The sequence below is a fragment of the Tinamus guttatus genome, unplaced genomic scaffold, assembly GCF_059628265.1.
Source record: "Tinamus guttatus ecotype Peru unplaced genomic scaffold, ASM5962826v1 Tinamus_guttatus_pri_ptg000244l, whole genome shotgun sequence".
NCBI classification, from domain to species: Eukaryota; Metazoa; Chordata; class Aves; order Tinamiformes; family Tinamidae; genus Tinamus; species Tinamus guttatus.
In genome coordinates this window covers 1,539,215-1,562,997 of record NW_028288778.1, presented here as the reverse complement: position 1 = coordinate 1,562,997, position 23,783 = coordinate 1,539,215, and the positions used below count along the sequence as shown (strand labels likewise).

Sequence of the window (23,783 nt, the reverse complement as noted above, 5' to 3'; positions counted from 1 at the left end):
GTGGGGCTGGAGAGGGGACCTGGGGGGCAACCCGGGGCCCCCCCTGCCCCGCCGGTGGTGGCCCCGGGCGAGGAAGGCACATCATGGTCCCCATGGCGCTGGGACACGGGCGCTGCCGGCACGGGGCAGCGTTCCCGAAGAACATCCTTAAAAGCAGGAGCGCGGGTGCCCCCGCACGCTGCCCCGCGGCGCCCGGAGGGGCTGGTGTCTCCGCAGGGCGGCCGTGGGGACACACGGCGGCCCTCGGTCCCCAGCGCGCCCGCGAGGCTGCTGGCTTAAGGCATTGGCGGTGATGTCCCTGCGAGGGGGCCCGCGGCCGGGGCCGGTCCCCCTTCCTCCTACTCCTTCTCCCGCGTCCACTTGATCATGGTCTCGGGCGAGCGGTAGAGGAAGATGAGCTTGGCGTAGAGCTCCTCCTCCAGCTCCAGCTCGCCCGTCTCCCGCACCAGGAAGATGTCCTGGCACAGCTTGAGGATGCGGTCCACGCAGGGCAGCTCCTCGAACATGATGGAGTGCGAGATCTCGCTGAAGAAGCCGCGCACAAACTTCCCGATCACCAGCACGATGGAGACGTAGAGCCCCATGATCCTGCGAGGGAGGGTGCGATGAGCACGTGGGCGGCCTTCGGCCTCGCTGCCCCGGCTCCCAGGGCATCCCGCCCCAGCCCTCCCGTATCCCCACGCACCCGTAGCCGGCCAGGAAGCCCAGGCTGGGCGGGCTGACTTTGTCGTTGAAGATGACCATGGGCAGGATGTTACCGTCCCGCGCCGGCGCGTCCTTCAGCCGCACCACCCACCACTCGAGGAAGCTGTCGCTGCCGCGGCCCGAGCCCACGCGCTCCCGCTTCAGCTGCACCTCCACGTCCAGGTAGCTGTCCTCGCCGTCTGGGCACACACAGAGCCATCAGGGCACGGGTTGAGGTCTCCCCACAGCCCCCCGAGCCCAGCACCCACCTGGCAGTAGCTGCTTCACAGGGTTGGCCTCGGGCCCGTTGGGCGCGCGGATGTACTTGGGGAAGAGCTTGGGCACTTGCCTGCAAGAGAACACGGTCCCGGCAGGTCCCGCGGCCACCGCCGGCACCCGGAGCGCGGGGTCCCGCGGGCAGCACCCCCTGCCCGCCCCGGCGCACTCACACGGGGGTGTTGCGGCTGCCCTGCAGCAGCGCGGCCAGCTCCGCGCGCGCGGGCGCGCCGGGCTGCAGGTCCGTGGTGTGCTTGTCGAACGTGTGCTCCACTGTGCCGCCCTTGCCCAGGTCCCTGCGGACGCAGCGTGCTGAGCGGGGCCGGCCCGCCGCGGCGCCCGGAGCCGCCCGGATGCCGGCGCTACCTCTGGAAGGTCCAGGTGAGGCGCAGGGTGATGTCGGAGGAGCCGTTCTGCAGCTCGCGCCGCATCTGCTCCCGGCTCGGCGGGCTGATGCTCCACAGCGAGCCCGAGCTGCCCTCAATGCGGGCCGTGACGATGTCCTCGTAGCTGTACAGCGTGATGAACTGCATGGCCACCTGGGCGGGGGGACGGGCACGGCTCAGCCGCGGCCCCCGCGCTGCCCCCCGGCCGTGCCCGGCTCTGTGCCCTGCGCCCACGGCCCGGCACCGGCACCGCGGGGCCTCGAGGCTCTTTTTACCGGCTGCCTCTCAAACTCGTTCGTCAGGGCTTCGTAGTCCTGGGGGGTGAAGGGCTGGATCGACTGCTGCTGGGCGCTCATGGTGAACAGCGGCTGCAGGGGCACGCGGATGAGGCGGCATCAGCCGGCGGGGCCCAGGCGTCCGAGCCCAGCGCCGCAGCCCCAAGGGGGCACAACCCGCTGTGCTCACCTCATACCCCCCCAGCTTGAGGGTGACGGTGACGTCGATGGGGTGGTTCACAACGCCCACCACGGAGCGCACCAGCGACATGAAGAGCAGTGGGAACCAGATGATGGCCACGAGGAAGAGGATGATGAGGCCCCCCATGCCATACTTCACTATCTTCTTCTTCTTCTGCCCCTTGGGCTGCGGGTATTTCTGCAGGCAGACGGTGGGCTCAGCGCGGTGCCAGGGGGCTCGGCCAGCCTGGGGGACACGCGCGAGTCCCTGCTTGGCACCCGGGGACAAGCAGGGCGATGCTGAGGTCCCACCTTCTCTGTCTCACGGCTGCACTTGATGATGAAGATGTTGGCGTAGATGTCTTCCACGCACATCCAGTTGGACAGGGAGAGCGTCGTGTCAGTCCAGACCCAGTCCATAACAGCCCGCAGCTCCACCAGGAAGGGCACGAGGCGAAACCTGCCGGGAATGGGAGAGCGTCCGTCCTGGATGGCAGCGTCCGTCCTGCCCCACGGCCAGGACAGGCCGCCCGATGGGAGACTCTCCACCCTCCGTGCCCTACCCTTGGAAGAGGAAGAGGTTGAGGTGGTTGTATTTCTTGGTGAGGAAGTTGCCCAGGATGCGGGTAGGGTAGCCACAGCGGATCTGGTAGGCTGACAGCGAGAAGTAGATGCACTTCACGAAGTACCACAGCTGGGCCACGGTGTTGAGGCTGAACAACCTGCAGGGACCACGCGGGGACCCGTAACTCCTCTGGCCACCCCATCCCCCATGGTTGGGCCACCAATGCCAAGCCAGTGGCTCCCAGCAACACCAGGACCATGAAGGTGACATGAAGGCACCAAGCAGGCACCAAGCAAGCACCACGTGGCCTTGGCTCTGGATGCCCCCAGCCCCCTATAGTGCTAGCAGGGGCCACCCAAGGAGCATCTCCAATGGATGCAGCGGGATGGGAGACACAGCCAGGCCGGTACCTCTCGGTGACGGCCGGGAGGATGAAGAACATCCAGAGGTGGATGCTGAAGACCAGGATGACCTGGAAGATGAGCTTGCCCAGCACGGTCTTGCGGAGGTAGAGCGCGCGGTCGATCACCATGGTGGTGAACTGGATGAGCAGCATGACCAGGAAGGCCTCCGGCACCTGGTCGTCTGACAGCGAGGACGTGATGTCGGCAGCCGCCGAGTGTTTCTGGAAGAGCAGGAGATGTGAGGACACAGCCCGGCCTGCCCCATGTCACCTGGCAGAGCTGCCCTCGGCCCCGCTCACCCCAAAGGCCCAGAAGCCGAAGATGATGATGATGAAGTCGACCACATCGGCCAGGAACATGAAGGCGTAGACGTCGGTGGCGGCCCGGTACTGGGTGTGCAGGATGTCATGGAAGAAACCGCGTACGGGCTGGTACATGTTCTGTGCCCTGCAGGGGACGAGGGGACAGAGGGGGACGGGTGTCCCATGGGCTCATGCCGCAGCCCTCCACCCCAGCCAGCACCACGGGGCACTCACATGGTGAGGAAGAAGAGCTTGACCCGGAGCCCGAACTTCTTCAGCTTCTTCTGAGAGTGGCTCTGCTTCACCTCTTCCTCCTCCTCTTCATCCTCCTCCTCTTCCTCCTCTTCCCCACCATGCCCTGCAGACACCGCACAGGTATCAGCACGGGGACAGGAGGACGTCCCTCCCTGGGGCAACGGTGGGTGGGAAACGCCGCTCACCTTCCTCCACGGCCTCCTGACTCTTGCTCCAGAGCTGCTTCTTCCTCCGGAAGCGGAGGTGGCTGCCGCCAGCCCCGGTGCCCTCGTCCTGCCCCACGGCATCGTCCTCCTGCTCCAGCCCCACGGCCACTGCCGGCGCTCCCGGCTCTGCCAGCGCTTGCGGCCCCTCGTCACCACCCACCGGAGGCTCTGCTTCCTCCCGCCGCTCCTCCTCCTCCTCATCCTCCGGCCGCTTCTTGGCCAGGGGGTCCTCCTCATGGTCCCACAGTCCGTAGCACTGGGGAAGGCCACAGTTAGCAAGAGCCCGGCTGGGACCCACCGCGGCCCCACTGTGCCAACCCCATCCCTGGCCATCCTGCTCCCAGAAACCCAAGGGCGCTAAAGCTTCCCAGGGACCAGAGCCACCAGAAATCAGTGTCTGCATTGGAAACAAGGGATAGAGATGCCCAAGGGATGAAGATCATGGAATCATTATGGTTGGAAAAGACCTTCAAGATCATCAAGACCACCCGAGATGCCCAAGGGCTGGACCCGCTCCAGCAGCGACGCTCTGGCGCTGCCGCGAGCCCCCTGCTCACCAGCAGCAGCGAACGGTGGAAGAAGAGCGCCAGGAGCTGCAGGAGGTCGTACTTGATGTAGCGGTCGGTCTTCTCCAAGCCCAGGATGCGGGGCGGGAAGAAGGGCTTGCCCTCGTTGCGCACCAGCGTGGCGTAGCTGTTCCAGGGGAAGAAGCCGAACTGGAAGAGGTATTTGACCACCACCATCACCTGCGGAGGGGCAGGGGTCAAGCAGGAGGCGGTGAGCCTGGAGCGGACCCCTTGGTCCCCCGCCACTCGTGCCCACCTCGGTGAAGATGATGGCCGTCATCCAGAAGCGCTTGCTGGGCCGGGGGATGGAGAGCATGGCCCAGAGGAAGACGAGGATGGGCAGGAAGAGGGAGATGACGGAGGCGGTCACCATGTTGTTGAGGATGATGATGAAGTAGCAGAGCAGCTCCGAGTGGGCGGCCACGCAGCGGTAGGCGGCCAGCAGCAGCTTGAGGAAGCGGTTGTGCGAGCGGTAGAACTGATCCGACTCCTCCAGCGTGGCGAAGTAGAGGCGCCTGTGGGGCGCGTGGGGCTGAGCCGACACCGTCCCAAGTGCACAGCCACCGTCCTGGGTGCGCTGCCACTCTGGGGTGCATTGCCACTGTCCCCGGGTGCGCTGCCACCCTGGGGTGACGCATGCCACCCCCGTTCTGGCGCTGGTACCTGTTGAGGAGCAGCTCGCTGGCGGTGCGGGTCCGGTTCTGGGGCAGGGCCAGCAGCTCCCGTGAGCCGGCCACGTCCTCCCGCGAGCCGGCCACGTCCTCCTGCGAGCCCAGGGCCGGCAGCTGCTCCTGCTGCTCCGGGGCACCATGGGGGCGCTTGGCTCCTCCGCACCCGCTGGGGACAGCGAGGGACAGACCGTGAGCCGCTCTCCCTGGGGGAAGCCACGTGGGGGCACACGGGGACGGGCGCGTGTCCCTGCCGCCCAGCCGAGCCCCGCGGGGCCATCTATGCACCTGCCTTGAAGCGAGGCCGTTTTGGGGCTCGCTGCCCCCCGTCGCCCGCTGGCTCGGCTCCTCGGGGCCGTCATCCGGTGGCAGCACGTAGAGCTCGTCCAGGACGCCCCGGTGCACGTCCTCGCCCTGCGGGCGGGCACAGCGTCAGCGGGACCGTGCCGTGCCACGCCGCGTCCCCGTTGGGCCCCGTGCCCGCTCACCTTGGCCAGCCGCTGCGTGAGGACGTATCTCTCGACCCTCAGCACCGTGGACATGTCCGTGTGCTCCTTGTTGAAGGTGTCGAGCCACTGCGTGAGGCCGTCCACCATGGCCTGGCACAGCACCCACAGGAAGCGCAGGGTGTTCAGCGCCCGCTGCAGCACGTTCCCCCGCTCTGCGAGGACCAGGAGCGAGAGAGGGTGGCGCTTTTGCAGCAGCTCATGCCCCCGCAGACCCCTGCAGTCCTGCCTCCCACCTACCTGACCCTTCCTCCTCCTCTTCCTCCTGGCCTTCAGCCTCTGCAGGTGCCTCAGCCTCGGACGCCCTCCTCCCTGCGCCGTCCCCTGCAAAGCAGATGGTGCTCAACCCTATTGTAGCCATCAGAGAGTCCCCTCTCGCGCAGGAGAGCCCGCTGAGATGATGCTCTCCTTAGGGGATGCCAACAGCTCTGCCAGACAGCGTCCCCCGAGCGCCCCGCAGCCCCGTTTGGGAGGAAGGTGGGCGAACGCTCCCACCTGCAGCGAGCTCCGTGCCCGGCTGCTCCAGCTCCTGCTGCTCCTGCTGCCTCAGCGCCGTCTTGGTGTTGGTCATCCAGGCCTGGTAGGCCAGCTGCACCGGGAGGGGACGGGGCCGTGAGCGTGCGGGGGGCCCGGGCAAGGTGTCCCCTGCCCGCCGGGGTCGCGCTCACCTGGAAAGCGCTCTGCTTGCCCGGCCGCGGCTCCTCCGGAGCAGCCTCCTCCTCCTCCTCGCTGTCCGACTCGAAGAGGAAGTATTCGCCCGAATGCAGCACTGCCGGGGTGGCACGGCGCGTCACCGGGCGCCATGGGGTGTCACCGGGCACCACGGCACAGCCAGTGCAGACCCCACTGCCGTCCCTCAGGGCTCTGCCCAAGCCCCGGGGCGCCAATGGGCGTCCCCGCTGGAGACGGCAGCGTAGGACTCCGCATGGATGTCCCCACCGTGGCATCCAGAGAGGCTCCCACAGGGAATGCTGGAGCCGCCCGAGTCACTGCCCCGTTAGTGCCCGGTAGCAGGAAAAGCCCTGGTTAATGTCCTGCAGCCCAGAGAGGGGACAGGGGACATGCGGGTGGCACCTGGACCAAAGCAGCCTCACCAGCGCTCCGCGCAGCCCCGCGGGTGTTAGCGGCCCCGGCGGAGGGACCTTGCCGTGGGGCAGCGCCCCAGTTAGTGCCCCGTGCCGGGGCAGTACCTGCGGCGTGGTCTAACCAAGGCCGCCACCACCGCTCCCTGCGCCGGGACGGGTCCGCCTGGCCGCCGGGCTCTGTGGAAGGGCACGGGTGGCGCTGAGACCTGCCGCGCTCGCTGCATGGCCCCCAGCAGGGAGCCGGGCAGAGCGGGGCGGGAGGGCTGGTTCACCGCAATGCTCCAGTGCCCTGCCAGCGAGAACGTGGGACGAGCCGAGGGCGACGGGCAGCGGTGACAGGTCGAGGCCACCCTGCTGTGCCCCAGGAGGGGAAGGGCAGAGGCTGGAGGGGCCGGGAGCGCCGGGGTCTCACCTGGACTGGCCTCGTCCTGGCCGTCACCAGTGCCACCAGGCAGTCGCTCCTGATGGTACTTCTCCTGCTTGGCCCGGATCCGCTCCATCCTGCGGAATACGGGATGCTCCGGATCAGCTCCAAGCAGGGACCGCCCCGAGGGACACCCAAACCCCAAAGGGGTCCCATAGAATCCCCCATCCCTCCCTGGGCACCCAGCGCACAGGGGAGCCCCATTCCAGCAAGCAGCAGGGGGGGAAGCAAGGGGGACCCCCAAAAACTGACTCACTGCCGCTTGAGCTGTGCCAGCGACTTCTTCTCAGCCTGCCGGTGCGAGCGCATGCTCTTCAGGATGCTGGCCTTGAAGAGCGCGACACCCCTGCGGGGACAGCGCGCGGCGTGAGCGAGGCCACGGCGGCCCCGGCGGCCCCCCAGGACCTCCAGCCCACCTGGAGGCCTGCAGGGCCGAGGCTTGGAGGTCCAGCATGACGTGCAGGTAGTAGTGGCTGAGGAAGACGCGGCGCTGGAGCAAGAGGAAGAAGAAGCAGATGCTGTCCCAGATAATGCCGGCCTCTTCCACAGGCAGGGAGCAGTCCTGGTCCTTGCCCATCTCCTTGGCTGGCAGGAGAAGATGGGGACAATGAGGCAGCGCCAACCTCCAGGATCCCGGGCTCGAGGTGGGCGCGAGGGCAGGCAGGACCCGGTCCCCGGCCTGGGCACTCACGGTCGTAGTAGCCCTTGACGGTGCACACCAGGCTGAAGAGCTGGATCACCCAGCAGAAGTTGCTCTGCATCTGCTGCACGAAGACGCAGGAGAGGAGCTGCAGGGGCAGAGCGGAGGCTCAGGCACTTGCTGGATCCCCGAGGCACCCGGCTCGGGAAGCTCCCGGGGTTTGCAAGGATGCCATGGTGGCTCCTCATGGAGATCCATGGCTCCGCGGCGCCCGGACGGGTGCCAGCAGCCCGGCGCCCTCACCGACAGCATGTTTTTGGAGATGATGACGGTGATGTTGTAGAGGATGAGGCAGTCCCAGAGCACCAGGCGAGCCCGCGCTGGCTTGCGCAGCATGGCAGTGCCAAAAAGCAAGAGGTAGAAGCAGGCGAGTAGGTAGCCGAGGCCGAAGAGGCTGATGCGGGTGGCACCGGTGATGAAGACCACGACCAGGACGAACCAGAAGAGGTAGCGGAAGACCACCACCTTGGCCATGTCCAGATAGGACCTGCGGGATGGGGTGTTCAGGGCAGGGTCCCCCTTCCCTCCTAGCACCTTCAGGTTTTGGGGTATAGGCTGTCAAGCAAGGAAGGGACAACCAAGGAGGACCCAAGTGGACGTGTCAGCCCTATCTGGGGATCCCAGTGCTCTGGGGAAGATGCAAAGTGCCATTCCAGGCTTGAGGGGCTCCCGTCCCGGGGTCCTATCCCAGCCACGAGGGTCTAGTCCCAGTCCCATCCTGGTGCCAAGGGGATGCTGTCCCTGTCCCCAAAGAGCCCCAACATTGGGAATCCCATCCCCATCCATCGAGCACCGTGCTGCCTGCAGGTCCCCATCCCCAAGCAGTGCCACCCCAGGCCACGTCGGTGCTGGGGGAAGGTCCCCACCGCACGCTGGGAAGGGTCTCATCCCCACGGCTCCCGCGGGCGCCCACCGGCAGTGGATGAAGTCGGGCGCGGGGTTGCGGGGCTCCCGCGGCGCGTCGAGGCGGTCCGCGTTGTCGCCGGCCGCCCGCAGCCACTCGTCGGCGCGCTCGGCCGCGAACACCCGCCACTGCTGCGCCGCGCACAGCAGCAGCACAAAGTCGTCTGCGGGCACAGGGCTCAGCGCTGGCCCCGCCCCCCCGCAGGGCGGGGCGTGAGCAAGCCACGCCTCCACGCCAAAAGGGGGTGGGGCCACCAACTAGCTCCTCCCACCGGGGGAGGCGCTATTTCCAGGCTCCTCCTCTAAGGGGATGGGGACACCACCAACGGGGTGGGACCCCCCACCAAGCTCCTCCCCCAATGGGGTGGAGTCTCCATCAAGCTCCTCCCCCAGGAGGTGGGTCTATTTCTAGGTTCCTCCTCCGTGGGAAAGGGGACTCCACCAATAGGGATGGGACCTCCACCAAGCTCCTCCTCCATGGGTTGGGGCTTCTACCAAGCCCCTCCCCCGGTGGGGGTGGAGCCTTCATCAAGCTCCTCCCTGGAGGTGGGGCTATTTCCAGACTCCTCCTCCACAGGGATGGGGACCCCAACATTAGGGATGGGACTTCCACCAAGCTCCTCCATCAGGGAAATGGGATCTTCCAATAGCTCCTCCCCCCAGTGGGCGTGCCATACAATAAACTCCTCCCTAGGGGCGGGACATCCATCAAGCTCCACCCCCAGGGGGCAGAGCTAATTCTAGGCTTCTCCCTTCCTTGGGATGAGCTCCAAAAGAGATGTATATCACCCCAACCCTTCCCAGCTGTCCTGCCTGGTCACCCATGGGGACAGGAGGGGACTCCCAAGGCTGTGCCTGGGGCTCGGGTGGCCAGGGAGGCCGGGGACACCGGGGAGGGGACAGGGTGGTGGGTACTCACTGATGAGGTTGGTGGACTTGGGCGCCACGTAGAAGTCAGGCAGGTAGAGCCACTTGATGAGCGCCGAGTTGATGGGGAGGGACCGGCTCCACCGCCAGGGATAGTCTGGGGGGGTGACCAGCGACCTCAGTGACCACCCACCCCCCTGCGTCCCCACGCATGTCCCCATGTCCCCAAGCCACGTCCCTTACCAATGCAGAGGGCGGGCGGCATGCCCACGCACAGCAGGTACTGGTAGAGGAGGAAGATGACGAGGAAGAGGCAGTACTTGGGCCAGAGGCGGGCGATGGCCGCCCGCCGGCGCCGCGTGAGGATGACGACGAGCCAGCAGCCGTGCAGGATCACCATGAAGTTCATGCGCTGCCCAATCACGTTCACCGTCATGAGGAAGCAGATCTGCACATGGAGGATAAGCCACAGCCCAAACCCCGGCATTGGTGCCCACCACTGCCCGCTCCTCACCTCCAAGCCAAACTTGTAGTAGAAGTAGTTGAGGAAGTACTTGGCGCAGCTGATGAGCCCCTGGTCCAGGTGTTCACGGGACACATCCTCAAAGATGGTCTCGGTGACGGGGGCCACCAGCTGGAACTGTTTGCGGTAGTAGGCCTGGCGCCGGTACACCACGGCCTCGAACACCAGCAGCAGCAGCACCTGCAGGTGGTTCTGCGCAGACGAGAGGGTGCTCAGCATCCCCACGGATGCCCATGCCCACGTGGAGGTCTCCATGGACACCCTGGTGCAGGGAGCACCCTGGATCGTCCTCACCCACCTGGATGTAGCCCAGGTTGGGGAAGCCCTTGCGGATGCCGAACCAGTTGGCGGGGTCCACGGGGCCCCGGTACAGCGTGGAGTTGACCAGCTCCTCCGGACTGAGGTTGGTGCCGTTGAGCTGGGGCTGCAAGGGGCGCACAATCCAGGCATCAGCCCCATGGGCACCCACATCCCACCCAGAGCTGGGCATCTCCGGGCAGACCCGGACATCGGGCACCCCCAGCGCGGTGGCACCCGCCTGTCCCCAGGCACCTGGGTGCAGTTGCTCGAGTACTCGCTGGGGTCGACGATCTTGAGCTGGTAGAGCATCTTGCAGACGATGATGATGCAGGTCCAGACGGTGGAGAGGCAGGAGGCCATGTGGCGGAAGCGGCAGTAGGGCATGGCGAAGGCCCACAGCAGCACCAGCAGGAAGTTCATCAGCGAGACCTGGGCAAGCGCCGGTGTCACCACCCAGCAGAGGTGCCAGGGCCCTTGGGGACGCATCCCAGCCGCTGCCCCTACCTCCTGCAGGGCCACCCAGACGGTGTAGAGAGCCACGAGCTTGAGGATGTGCAGCTCCAGCAGGCGCCCCACGAAGACCTGCACCTGGGTCAGCCGGTCCGAGAAGGTCCAGCCCAGCACGATGAGGCGCTCCAGCACCAGCCCCCATTTGGAGGGCACTGTGGGGACGTGGATTGTCACTGTCCCATCCCTATGCTCTCCCCACCTTGTCCTAGATTGGGGAACACCCCATCTGACCCTGTATCCCCCCTGCTCCATCCTGGAGGATGCCCTGTCCCACTCCGCATCTCTCCACCCCACCCTGGAGGATGCCCCATCCCTCATGCCCCATCCTGGAGGATGTCCCGTTCCACCCTGCATCCCCCAGTCCCATCCTGGAGGATGCTCCATCCCTCATGCCCCATCCTGGAGGACGTCCCGTTCCACCCTGCATCCCCCCAGTCCCATCCTGGAGGATGCTCCATCCCTCATGCCCCATCCTGGAGGATGTCCCGTTCCACCCTGCATCCCCCCAGTCCCATCCTGGAGGATGCTCCATCCCTCATGCCCCATCCTGGAGGATGTCCCGTTCCACCCTGCATCCCCCCAGTCCCATCCTGGAGGATGCTCCATCCCTCATGCCCCATCCTGGAGGATGTCCCGTTCCACCCTGCATCCCCCCAGTCCCATCCTGGAGGATGCTCCATCCCTCATGCCCCATCCTGGAGGATGTCCCGTTCCACCCTGCATCCCCCCAGTCCCATCCTGGAGGATGCTCCATCCCTCATGCCCCATCCTGGAGGACGTCCCGTTCCACCCTGCATCCCCCCAGTCCCATCCTGGAGGATGCTCCATCCCTCATGCCCCATCCTGGAGGATGTCCCATTCCACCCTGCATCCCCCCAGTCCCATCCTGGAGGATGCTCCATCCCTCATGCCCCATCCTGGAGGACGCCCCGTTCCACCCTGCATCCCCCCAGTCCCATCCTGGAGGACGTCCCGTTCCACCCTGCATCCCCCCAGTCCCATCCCGGAGGATGCCCCATCCCAACCTGCACCCCCCCCGCCCCATCCTGGCGGGCATCCCCTGCCACCCGCTACCCTGCGAGGCGCTGTCGGAGTCCTCGCCGTCGGCCGCGGCGCTCTCGGCGGCGGCCGCGTCCCGCAGCAGACGGCTCCCGTGCAGCTCCTCGGGCCTGCGGGCAGGAGGGCGGCTCAGACGTGGGCCTGGGGGGCACCCATGGGTGCCCAGCGCCAGCACGGGGCCCTACCTGGGGATGCGGCAGGGCTGCGGCTCGGGCGCGGGGATGTGCTCCAGGTCGGTGATGAGCATGAAGGGCCGGTGGAAGTAGTGGAGCTGCAGGATGCAGGCCAGCAGGAAGAAGCCCGGGATGAGGGTGCTGGAGAAGAGCTCGGAGACGCTGAACTGCTCCAGGCCCAGGTCTCCCAGCCTGGGCAGGGAGAAAGCGTTTAGCGCAGGGCCACATCCATCCCATCCCGACTGCTGGCATCCTCAGTGCTGGCATCTCTTGGCCACCTCTCAGTGCCCGTCACCCTGTCACAGGACCACTCACTGCTCGTTGGTGAGACCCGTCAGGTTCCTCCAGTACATGGGGAAGTCCTCGAACTGGAAGGTGTAGACGGCGATGAGCACCAGCATGGTGTAGGCCACCACGAGCCACCAGAAGCCCTTGAGCACCTTGCGCCACAGGCTGTAGTACACCTGCGGGGACAACACCGTGACACCACCGCAGGCTGTAGCACACCTGCGGGGACAACACCGTGACACCACCCCACCGGGGACGGGGTCCTGGACAGGCAGCGGCACTGGCCCTACCTGGAAGAGGGTGAGGCAGAGCAGGAAGAGGAACATGTAGACGATCTTGTAGACGACGAGGCGCCCGGCGAAGCTCACCACGATGAACATGCCGGCGCACACGCAGATCCAGTACTTGGCGTAGAAATCGCGCACCAGGGCCCCCAGCGCCTTCAGCACGTCCTGCTGCCGGCTGGGCTCTGCAAGGCACCGGAGGGGCTGCTCGGGGCCGGCTGCATCGCCGCCCGGACACCTGGGCCCACGGGGTGTCCCCGGCAGCGTCCCCAGCCCGTCCCTCTCGGCGCCCTCACCCGTGTCCGACACCGTCACCTCCAGGAGCGGCGTGGACGGGCACTGCCTCGTCAGCAGCTTCTCCTTGACGAACTGCCGCACCAGGAGCCAGAAGGTGAGGGTGAGCAGGAGCTGCGGGGACAGGCGGTGAGCGCGGCGCGTCCCGGCACCCGCGGGCGCGAGGACGGCGCCACCGGCCTCACCTTGGCCCCCAGGTCCAGGCAGGGGTACTTGGGGTGCACCAGCCCCAGCTGCTCGAGGCTCATGAAGCCCACGCGGGCGGGCAGCTCGGGGGCCAGCTCCATGGCCCACACGTACTGGGCGCTGCAGAGCCCCACGGCGTAGAGCAGCAGGAAGGGCGAGCAGAGCATGGCGAAGTGCTGCCGGCTCCGCACCACCCAGATGAGGCAGGCCCAGAGCAGCAGCACGAACGTGAGCCAGCTGTGGTACGTGATGCTCCACACCTGCACGGGGAGGCAGCGGCGGCCGCTCGCGTGGGCTCTCCCGATGCCTCCCCAGCCCTCGGGGTGTGGGGACGGGCGTCCCCCCCGTCCCCTCCTCACCATCATGGCGATGAGGGCACAGACGTAGCTCTGGCTCATGATGACGTGACCCAGTGTGTGCAGCAGCGGCCGCTCCGAGCGCCGCTTCGTGCCTGGCCGCGGGGAGCGGGAGCCGTGAAATCCCCGGGAGCGAAGCTGGGGGCAGCTCTGCCCCACGCTGGGGCATTGCCCTGAGCACAGGCAGGCTTGGAGCTCGCTGCCCGGTTTGGGGCCAGCTTACCCGTCGGCGACGCGGTGCCCACGACGTGCACGGTGCAGTTCTGGGGGCCGCTGCCCGGGCTCCTGGCACCGGGACCCAGCATGGGCTGGGGGGCAGAGAGCGGGGCTGAGCGGGGCGCACCGCCGTGCCCCACGCATGGGGACCCCCTCTCCGTGTGCGTGTCCATGGGGGGCACGGCGCCCGCGCACCCACCTTGGTGTCCTCAGCCAGCCCATCGCCATTCCTGGGCCAGCTCTCCAGCTCCACCAGCTCCCGGTCCCGGCTCCGCTCCGGCAGCCGGGCTCTCTGCAAGGGGGGAAGCACCCAGCTCACTGCAGCCCCTCGGGAGCCGCTGGGACCAAGGAGGGGATCCCATCCTGTTCCCATCTCCCACCATCACCACTGCTGGGGCACCCAGCACGGTCCTGGCACCCTACGGGGGTTCATCTCACCCCAGCAGCCCCCCGGGCGCCCCTCACCCTCTGGGCAGCATCGAGGCGCCGCAGCTTGAGCAGCGTGGCCACGGTGTAGTAGAGCAGGAGCAGGATGCCAGGGTGGGCATAGACGGGCCAGGGGTGGCCAGTGTTGAGCGCCAGGGCGTTGGGCCGGGAGCAGTTGGCGTAGACGATGATGTCCTTGAAGCCGAAGAGGCTGCGGGCACCAAGCGGGTGGCGTTCAGCCCATTCCGGGAGCCACTTCCCGGCGTGGGGGGACATCCCGCCGTGGGACTCACCGTGCCCAGAGCGTGGGGGGCGGGAAGACCCCCTGCACGAAGGGCGTCTGGTAGGCGTAGAGGCAGAGCAGGTGGGCGCCGGCGTAGAGGCCGACGAGGCCGCAGAGCACGTCGAAGGCGGCGCGGCCGGCGGGGACGTGGCAAGCCCACCACGTGCACAGCCCCACGAAGAGCACGTAGTAGACGCTGGAGGAGGCGGAGGGCAGGGTGATCCCTGCGGAGCAGGGGGACGTCAGCGCCTGGGCGGTACCGGCGGCGCCCGCTCCCGCTGAGCACCCCACAGCTCGTCTCACCTGCCAAGGCCAGCAGCAGGACGGCCGAGGCGGTGGCGGCGGCGCGCAGCAGCCAGTGCGCTGTCACCCGCAGCTTGGCGCTCAGCGGCGTCCCCTCGCCGGCCGTGCCACTGCCACCACGACGCTCCACGTCCTCCTCTTCCCCCTGACGGGGACAGGAACATGATCCCGATCTGTCCCCGCACAGCGGCACCGCATACCCAGGGCCACCCTGCTCCGGAGCTGCGTGCCCTGGTGTCCCCATAGAGCATCCCACGCACGGCCAGCACACAGCCGGGTCCTGGGAATGCCAGCACTCCCTGCCAGCTCCTGCCATCAGCTCGGGGCGTTGGGTATTTAAGGAAGGAGGGATGTGGGATCACATCTCCATACGGTGCCGGCGCAGCGGGGACATCCCACGCGGGCGCGCAGCCCTGCACCTGGCCGTGTTTATCCCATCAGCCGCTCGGAAAGCGCCCGCCAAGCACGGCTGCTTTTCTTGGCGCCGGCGCGCGGGTTCCCGGCGCTGAGCTTTTTTCCAGGCTGCTTTTCCGCGCCGGCCCCGCGCTCACGGCAAAGGCATCCGCATCTGCCCGCGCTCCGGTTACAGCCCGCGCCGGCCCGGCCTCGGCCGTCCCGCATAAAGCGGCTCTGTGCAGCCGGGCTGTTTGCCGGGATCCCTATGGAAACGCCGCGCAAACACGGGCAGCTCCGGCGGCCGCCGGCTGAGTCAGCCCGGCCTTTACGAGGTGCCGAGCGCGGGGGAGCTGCAGCCATGCGGGAACCACGCGGATGGATCCGGCCCCACCAACGTCATCGGGGATTCCCAGCGTGCGGAGCTGGGAGCACAAAGCACTCGTATCCCGGCGGCCCTGGATATGCCGGGGTGCGGGAGCAAGGCCACCGCATAGGGATGCAGGAGCTGTCGGCAGGACACATGAGGGGGACAGACGTTGTCACCCACCCGCTCAAGGGGCTCCAGGGGCTCCGGCCTCCGGGCGCGGGACTTGGGGACGAGGCGGCGGCACAGGCCCAGGCAGAGCGCGGACACCAGCAGGATGCCGGCATCGGGCGCCACGAGGCGCACCAAGTTTGGGATGTCGTTGAGGTCCATCCTGGTGGGGACAGTGACAGCAGGGCTCAGGGACGTGCCACCATTGCACAGGATGCAGGGCCACGCGGGTGACATCGGACCATGTCACCCGGCACAGCTCCCAGCCCTGCACTAGCGCACGGAGGCGCCGAGCTCAGCAGCATCCCAAGGGCAGGGATGCTCCTGCTCCCTGTGCGGCACCGGCGTTGGGGCCACCCCTCACCTGGTGACGCCGACGTGCCGGGCCAGGATCTCCCAGGTGCTGCCTGCAGGGAGCCACGGAGGTGCTGAGCGGCGGCAGGGCGTGCTGAGCCCCGACGCGCTCGCAGCAGCGATTTCCAGCCACGCTGCTGCCCGCGCGGGCACCGATGCAGCCAGCGCTGCACCGCGGAGCTGCAGCAACCCTCAGCACCCAAGGGATGCACCGAAGCAAACGGCACCCGCCCAGAGTCCCCAGGGCAGTGGCCAGGGCTCTTTGCCCGTGGGATGCCCTGCTCGCCCACCCCCTGCGGTGCCCTGTACTCACAGCTGGGCCCCAGCAGCTGGTCGAGGACGGGCAGCGTGTAGAGACATATCTGGAAAATCACATGGGCCGTGAGGAAGATGACGCTGGTTCCCAGGAGGGCTTTGAGGAGGCGGCCGGTGTGACCTGCAGGAGGGGACAACCCCGGTCACCAAGGACATGACAGCCCCCGGCGCACCCCACCTAGGGGCACCCCTCCATGCTAAAATCCTGGGGAAACTGAGGCATGGAGCAGTGCAGGGAGCCGGGAGCATCCCCCTGCTCCAGCACCAGCTGGGGAAGGGGCTGTTTCCCAGACACCGGAGCAGAGAATCCACACGGGATGCTCCGACCGCGGCCGGGAGCTCCCCCCTTCCATGCCCATCCCGCCCGGAGTGCCAGCGCGGCGCTGCCTCCCCTTCCCACGGCTGGAATTTCCCGGGGGCGGCAGCGGGGCAGGAGCCAGCGATCCCCCACGCCGCGCCGGCCCCGTCACACCTTCCACCAGCTGCGGCCGGGCCCCCGGGCCCTGATCCCACTTTCCCTGCGGCTGGAAAGGCCACGCCGCAGCCCCCGCCGCAGCTGCACCGGCCGGGGGGGCGGCCCCGGGCCAAGCTCTCCCTCCGCTTGTTTTTTCCTGTAAATCCGCGCGCTGGCTCGCGGCAGCGCCCGGGCTCCGACGCCGAGAAGCCCATGAAATATTCAGAGGGCAGAGCTTTTAGCCACGGCAGCGCCCGGCGCTTTCAGCCCTGCCGCAGCGCAGCCCGGCCTGGAGGGCACCCGGAGCGGGGCACGGAGCCCTCAACCCCGCGGCTTGGCTCGCCTCCAGCGCTGCCACCGTGCGCCCCGGCTGTCCCGCATGGGGACATGCAGGTTGCACCTGCCGTGGGGACGTGCTCCATGCACCCGCTGCATGCACTGTGCACACGAGGACGCGTCCCCATGCACCCGCAGCATGCCTGCTGCAGGGACCTGCTGCATGCACCCATGGCAGGCAACCACTGCGGGGACCTGCCCTCTGCACCCACAGTGTGCACCCACCGCAGGGACATTCCCCTGTGCACCCACAGGGTGCACCCACAGTGTGCACCCACTGCAGGAACCTTCTCCTCCTCACCCGCAGCATGCACTGACCGTGGGAGACCTGCCCTATGCTCCCGTGACATGCAGCCACCATGGGGACCTGTCCCATGCACCCACAGTGTGCACCCACCATGGGGACCTGCCCCGTGCACCCACAGGGTGCACCCACTGCAAGGACATTCCCCTGTGCACCCACAGTGTGCACCCACTGCAGGAACCTTCTCCTCCTCGCCCACAGCATGCACTGACCACGGGAGACCTGCCCTATGCTCCCGTGACATGCAGCCACCATGGGGACCTGTCCCATGGACCCACCACAGGGACCTGCCCCATGCACATATGGCATGTCACCATGGGGACATGCCCTGTGCATGTATGGCATGCCACCATGGGGACCTGCCCCATGCACCCACCATGGGGACCTGCTCCGTGCACCTATGGCATGTCACCATGGGGGACCTGCCCCGTGCACATATGGCATGTCACCATGGGGACCCGTCCCATGTACCCACCATGGGGACCTGCTCCGTGCACCTATGGCATGCCACCATGGGGGACCTGCCCCGTGCACATATGGCATGTCACCATGGGGACCTGTCCCCATATACCCACCATGGGGACCTGCCCCGTGCATATATGGCATGCCACCATGGGGGACCTGTCCCATGTACCCACACAGCGCAGCCACTGCAGGGGCCCTGCCCGGGGCACCCAGGGCAGGGACGGTGGTGGCAGCACATCCCTGCCCGCCCCGCGGGCACAGCCCAGCTCTGAGGTTTCTGGTTAATATGGCTGGGACTCGAAACTGCCCTTTTCATAGCCAGAAGCCTATTAATAGCTGGGCTGGGCTATAATTAACAGAGCGAGGCCGCCGCGCGGAGCCACGCGTCCCCGTGCCGCGCGGCCGGGGGCAAACCACAGGGCAAGGGGAGCAGGAACCCGCGCCAGGGCACCTCGTAGCTCCCGTCCTGCAAGGAGGGGAGCCCGGGGATGGCACCAGCCGGTCCCCACGGACGCAGCCGGCCCCCCAGCTCTTACCTCTCACAGTGTGCTCGGAGGGCCCCAGGAACCAGGGCAGCAGCAGCAGGAAGAGCAGGTAGACCAGGGAGAGGACGTTGAAGCGGAAGAGACAGGCTGGGGACAGAAGCACGGATGGAGTTAGCCCGTTGCACACCCACCCCGCAGCACCGGGAGCCCCTGGGATGAATCCAGCTGGGAACCCCGCATCCCTAACCCCTGCAGTGCCCAGGAGCGGGTGCATTTGGGAGCCTCCACTTGCAAACGCAGACGCGAGCCCCAGGATCACCAAGGTCCCGAGAAAAGCGCAAAGGGGAGAAAAGAGCTTGTCCCACATCTCCCATCCCCATTCAGGGGACACCCCTTCGGGGAGGCATCGTCCAAGCGACGCCGGTGCGGCGCCTGGCATGTGCCCAGGGGCTCTGCTCCATCAAGGGGCAGCTCAGAGCCCTTGGCGCAGCAGTGAAGAGCAAAATCAGCGTTATTCCGACGGGCAGAACAACCCCCTTCCCGTAAGGCAGCGCTGAGCTGTGCTCGCTGCCATCCCAGTGCCCACGGCCGCCTCCGTGGGTTGGGGGACGTGGGGACCCTCCGGCAATGTGGTGAAGGGAGAGGAGCCTCGGAGCGCCTCAGTCCCGGTCCGGTCCCCGACCCGCAGCCCGGTTCGGACACATCAGCCGCTCTGCACCTTCCCCTCGCTTATTTTTAGACCTAAATTACAGCTTGTTTTCAGGCGCAAACGTGGTGGAGGAGACGGGAAGGGAGCTTTGCAACCGAGTCGGGCTGTCACCAGCGGGGACGGGGTCGCAGTGTCCCGGTGGCTGCGTGAGCGCTGGGCAGCCCATAGCAAAGCCCATACCTGAACCAGCAGGGACAGAGGTGACCGCCTGGGTGGGACATCTCGGAGATGGCCACGGAGGGGAACATGTCCCAGCAAGAGCCAGGGAGCCCAAGGGCCACCCAGGAGGGGACGGTCACAAGGTCCGGCCGGGGCAGGGACACTTGTCCCTTCCCTGCATGGCCAAGGGGGAGCAGGTCAGGAGCCAGGGACGTGCTCCACACCAGTGAGCCAGGCACGGCCCTTCCTGTGTTTACGGATCCTATGGGATGGCTCATCCTGGGGCCACACGTAGCGGGGAGGACACACAGCCCCTGGCAGGACCCCACCACCAGCTGGCACCATCATCCCACATGGGATTGGGACCCCGGGAATGTCCTGGACAGGGCACGGATCCAACCTCTTGCAGGCAGCACCGCGGGGTGGGGGCAGCCCGGCCCCGCTCGCAGCCCCTGCCCATGAGGGACCCACGGCCAGCGCTGCCCCCAGCCCCTGTCCCCTCCCCGCCGAGGGTTGCTCGCTGCATTTCGGCAAGCCATGACCTCATGGAGCAAATATTCCCCTTCCCGCGCCAGCAGTGAGGAGCCCAAGAGGAGCCGCGCTGGGGAGGGTGGCTGCGGGAGGAATGGCCCTCCTGGCACATCCTGGTCCTGCCCCACGGACACCCAAAGGTGCTCGGAGACCCCATCCTGGTGCCGTCCCCACCCCATGGATGCTGCCAGCAAGGATGGAACCAGTGGGAACAGAGCCCTGTTAGCATCACCCAGGCTGGGATGCAGGCAGCACCACGAGACACCCTTCATGAGGACATGGACTGCAAGCACCTGGGAGGCACTGGCACCACAGGGACACCGGGGACAGGGACAGCACCCCAGGAGGAGGTGACAGTCAGGATTCAGCAGCATCCAAGCCAGTCCCAGTTCAGTGGGGACCCACAGGCACCCTTCTCAGCCCCACAAGTGCATTTGGGCTGCAGGCAAGTGCCAGAGGGGCACGAGGCTGCTGCAGGCCAGCCCCATGTCCCCAAAAAGCCCCTCAGAGCTGCCAGGACAGCTCCAACTCTGCACAGGGATTAACCCAGCGCCGCAGCCAGCAGCACTTGAAATATTAACCAAGTTAAAACACGAAGAGGAGGATAAATCACAGCAAGATGCATGGGACCTCATTAAAGAGCAGTCTTTAATCCTCCCTTGAGAGCTGGTGCGGTGGGAGGCCCATGAGTGAGCAGTGCTGCCCGGTGCCCCAGGGCTCAGACCCGGCACATCCACAGCAGGACCCCAAGGCACCCGCTCCAGGGCTTGGCACGGCCGCTCTCCCCGCTGGGACCGGCGGTTGTGCAGTATTAATTAGCACAGCTCTTTAATCAACTGCACGCGCTGCTGGTTCTGCACAGCGCCGTTACCTGCTGCAGCAGCTGAGTCCCGAGGCGGGTTTGGTGCCCAGAAGCACCAGGGCATTGCTCTGTGCCATGGGGCAGCACCAGGCAGCTCTGCCCACTCCCGGGAGAATGCAGTGCATGGGGACAGGGTGCATTTTGCAAGGGCAAAGTGTCCCTCGGGAACCTTGCGCCCGGAGCGGGACCGCTGGAGGGGTGGCCACAGGCACAGGGGCCACGTTGCCGGCTGCATTCCCAGCACGCCCCAAATCCCCTTTCCGGGATGGGGGACCAGCCGCGACACTTCATCCGCTGCATCCTGTTTTTGTGGAAAAACACATCCCGGTGCCGGCAGCGCCGCCAGGCCGGCTCACGGTGGCTCCCTGGGGACATGGCCAGAGCTGCCCTGGGGGCACCAGGTGGGCACTGTGCCCATGGTGGTGCAGTGCTGTCACCAGCCCCACAACCAGGGCTATGGGGTTGCACCCATGGCCACCGCAGTGCTAGGGGACAGGGACAGCCCTGCTCCTATGACCTTGCAGCATCAAGGGGGGGAGCATGAACAGAGCCAGCCTGGGGGCAGGCAGCAAGACCCAGTGCTACCCCCGAGTGTCTCCTGTCACCTCTAAGTGCCACTGTGGGACCAGCACCGCACACTCATCCCACCCACGGTGCCCACTGCAACATGCAGGGAGCCCAGCCCCACAGCAGTCACCCCAAAACAGAGATGTGGGGACACGCACAGCAGAACCCAGGCCTGGGCACACAGTGCCCCAGTCCTGCACCCGGCCCTGCCCTGGGGAGGAAGCAGGAGCTGTTTCTCCTGGAGACATCTGCAGCTTCCTTTTTTTTTTTTTTTTTTTTTTTTTTTAAATTTCCCCTCATTTATAAAAAGCACCTGACCGCAGGAGGCAGCCGCCCGCAGCCCACACACCCGCCGGGCACAGGCGGTGCAACCTGGCACCCCCGGGGGGCTCGGGGACCCGCAGAGGGGCCGCTCCGCGTCCTCGTCCCGACCCGCAGCCCCGGGGGGCTCCCAGCACGGAGCCGGCCCGCGGCCGCCACCGACATCCTGCGCACGCTCGGGAAGAGCCCTAATTGCAGGGGAAGGAAGGCCGGGAGGCTGCGGGCGGAGGCGGACGCCACTGCCCCGGCGGGGCCCTGGCTCTGTCACCCCCATCCCAGTTCCCTCCCGCGCGGCTGCTCCGGCACCGAAGGGAAGCGTCGGAGCCGATCCCTGCCAGCAGCTGCCTGCGCCAGGCTCCAAATTTAAACAAGCTCCCGATGCAGCCAGGGGAATATTACACCCGGCTACTAGGGTTTCGGGAGCCGCAGCATCCCCGGCACAGAGCCCCACGAGCTGCACGCGCTGCTGGCGGGGGGACACGGAGGCGCCGGGGGGGACACGTGCTGCTGGCAAGGCCACCGTCCCCCGCGTAGAGCCAGCAGGGAGGCTGCGTGCAGCAGCGCCCGGACACCTTCCAGCCCGCCTCATGGCAGCGTTATAATTAACCTCCTCACATCCTGCACTGAGTCACTCCCCGCACAAACTGGAGCAAATAGAGAAGCTTTTTCAACAGTCACCAACTTCCTGCACCAGCGAGTCTCGAGCTGCCTCCGCTGGAGGCCCAGAAAGGCCGGGTCGAGGCTGCAAAAGCTGAAATGCAGCAGCTTGGTTGGATGCAGCCCCCAGGTGCCGTCATGGGCAGCGGTGACACTCGCTTATCGCACGAGCCGCCTTGCAGCCTCTTCCGGCCACCCCACGGCGCCCGCTGGGCACAAGGAGCCCGTTGACCGATGCTGTTTACGGAGCGCCGGGCTGCCTGGCCTGAGCAGCGTTCCCCTGGCGTCTATTTAAAGGTAAACCCAGAGTCCCCGAACACGTTTCCCCAGGCAGCCCAGGTTCAAAGAGCTGATTCTTGTTCGGCGAGTCTCGAGTCTCGGGACACGGGTATTTTCCAGGCTAGTAGCCAGACGATTGCCTAGGTGGGTGGTGCATCTGCCTTCAAAGGCCAACATTGCTTAAAATGGGCTTAGAGCAGCTCCGCCGGGACGGTCCCGGCGGCTGCAGCTGGGTCCGTGTCCCACTGCCTGCCCCACATGAGCCCGAGCAGCTCGTTGCACAAGCAGCCCCGTCACGGCAGCTCCCGGGAGCAGGTTTGCGAAATCCCGTGAGGAGGAATGCGGAGGGCGCAGGGAGCGGGCAAGGCCGCACCCGGAGCCGGCTGGCGGCCGCCGCGCAGCCCTGGCCTTCGGTGATAAAACTTGCAAAACAGCCGCCGCTCCGGCCTCGGGAGGCGGTTTCACCCCGACGGGTCCCACGTGCTCGGACGCTGCGGGTGCCGGGGCAAAGGACCCGGTGCAGCGGATCTGCACAACCCCGTGCCTGGCAGCTCAGCACCACGTCAGGGCTCCCTTGCTGCCCCTTCCCCGGGCTCAGGAATGGGAAGACAGCAGAGATTCCCGCAGCAGCCGCCCCGCTATCCCGGCACGCTGCGGCGCTGGCCCGACGCGCTCGGCGCTGCGGAGCCGGGTGTCACGCTCAGTGGCTCCGCGCGGGCGGCCGCCTTCCCACGGGCCGCACTGATTCAGCCGCTTCCTGGCCGCGGCAGCGCCCGCACCCCCGGTCACTTCCCTGCTGCGGCGGGGGGAGCCACTCACCCACGGGTGGCCTTAGCACCCACCGACACCCCCGCTTTGGGGCACCCCACAAAGCGCAGCCAGGCTCCCAGGGGTGTCCCCAGCACATGCAGCACGGGGGTGCTCAAAGGCTTCCCACCTCCCAGAGCACTAGAGCAAGCAGGGGAACCCAAAAACACCCCGTAAACGGGGTGGGCGCCCGCAGTCCCGTCGCGGGCAGCGCTCCGGGCCGATACGAAGTAGCGGCGGGCGGATACAAAGTGTCTCGGGGAGGGGGTCCCGGAGGAGGAGGGGGGTCCCGGCACTCACCGGCCAGCAGGGCCAGCGGCAGCAGCAGCCAGTAGAGGCCGGCGCAGAGGAGCCGCCGCTCCATGGCTGCAGGCGGCCCCGCGCCGCGCTCATCCCGCCGCGCCCGGGCGCAGCGGAGCGGAGCGGCCGGTCCCGGAGCGCCCGCCCCGCGCCCGCCGCCTTTATAGGCGCCGCCGCCCCCCCCCCCTCCACCCCCCCAGCCCGGCCCGGCCCGGCCCGGCCCGGCCCGACCCGACCCGCGCGGCGCCCGGCACCACCTAGCGCCGCCCGCTGCGCATTGCAGCCGCTGTCACGAGTTGGCCGGTCTCAGCCCCCGCTGCCAGCGCCGGTTTAGGGGACCGAAGAGGGGGCGGCGGGGGCTGCCCCCGGCCCGGGGAGACCCCCTTGGTGGGTTGGAGCGGGGTGGCGAAAGCGCAACGGGACAAGGAGAGGGGCCCTCCCGGCGCGGCCCCCGCTGCCACGCGAGCGGGCAGGCTGCAGCAAGGGCATTTGTG

General features: G+C 67.3%; 1 protein-coding gene across 1 annotated transcript; it reads right to left on the bottom strand.

The window, feature by feature from the left end:
* Positions 1 to 173: 173 nt before the first annotated feature.
* PIEZO1 (piezo type mechanosensitive ion channel component 1 (Er blood group)) lies at positions 174 to 23,408 on the bottom strand. The gene is made up of 51 exons (XM_088526239.1): positions 23,290 to 23,408; positions 18,149 to 18,244; positions 16,052 to 16,174; positions 15,749 to 15,791; positions 15,385 to 15,547; positions 14,454 to 14,598; positions 14,161 to 14,374; positions 13,907 to 14,078; positions 13,641 to 13,733; positions 13,449 to 13,533; positions 13,229 to 13,320; positions 12,869 to 13,129; positions 12,686 to 12,797; positions 12,396 to 12,574; positions 12,133 to 12,281; positions 11,830 to 12,009; positions 11,660 to 11,754; positions 10,580 to 10,737; positions 10,328 to 10,504; positions 10,074 to 10,199; positions 9,767 to 9,967; positions 9,496 to 9,700; positions 9,305 to 9,409; positions 8,396 to 8,549; positions 7,726 to 7,969; positions 7,474 to 7,570; positions 7,199 to 7,367; positions 7,039 to 7,128; positions 6,771 to 6,859; positions 6,464 to 6,535; positions 5,942 to 6,042; positions 5,769 to 5,862; positions 5,514 to 5,597; positions 5,256 to 5,428; positions 5,000 to 5,181; positions 4,763 to 4,936; positions 4,356 to 4,614; positions 4,091 to 4,279; positions 3,513 to 3,789; positions 3,307 to 3,430; positions 3,070 to 3,217; positions 2,777 to 2,991; positions 2,365 to 2,523; positions 2,114 to 2,261; positions 1,812 to 2,000; positions 1,622 to 1,714; positions 1,327 to 1,499; positions 1,134 to 1,256; positions 954 to 1,033; positions 686 to 884; positions 174 to 588 (listed from the first exon to the last, which is right to left on the bottom strand). Exons 1-51 carry the CDS (start codon positions 23,351 to 23,353, stop codon positions 339 to 341), a joined length of 7,587 nt encoding a protein of 2,528 aa, XP_088382365.1. The 5' UTR covers positions 23,354 to 23,408; the 3' UTR covers positions 174 to 338.
* Positions 23,409 to 23,783: the final 375 nt, after the last annotated feature.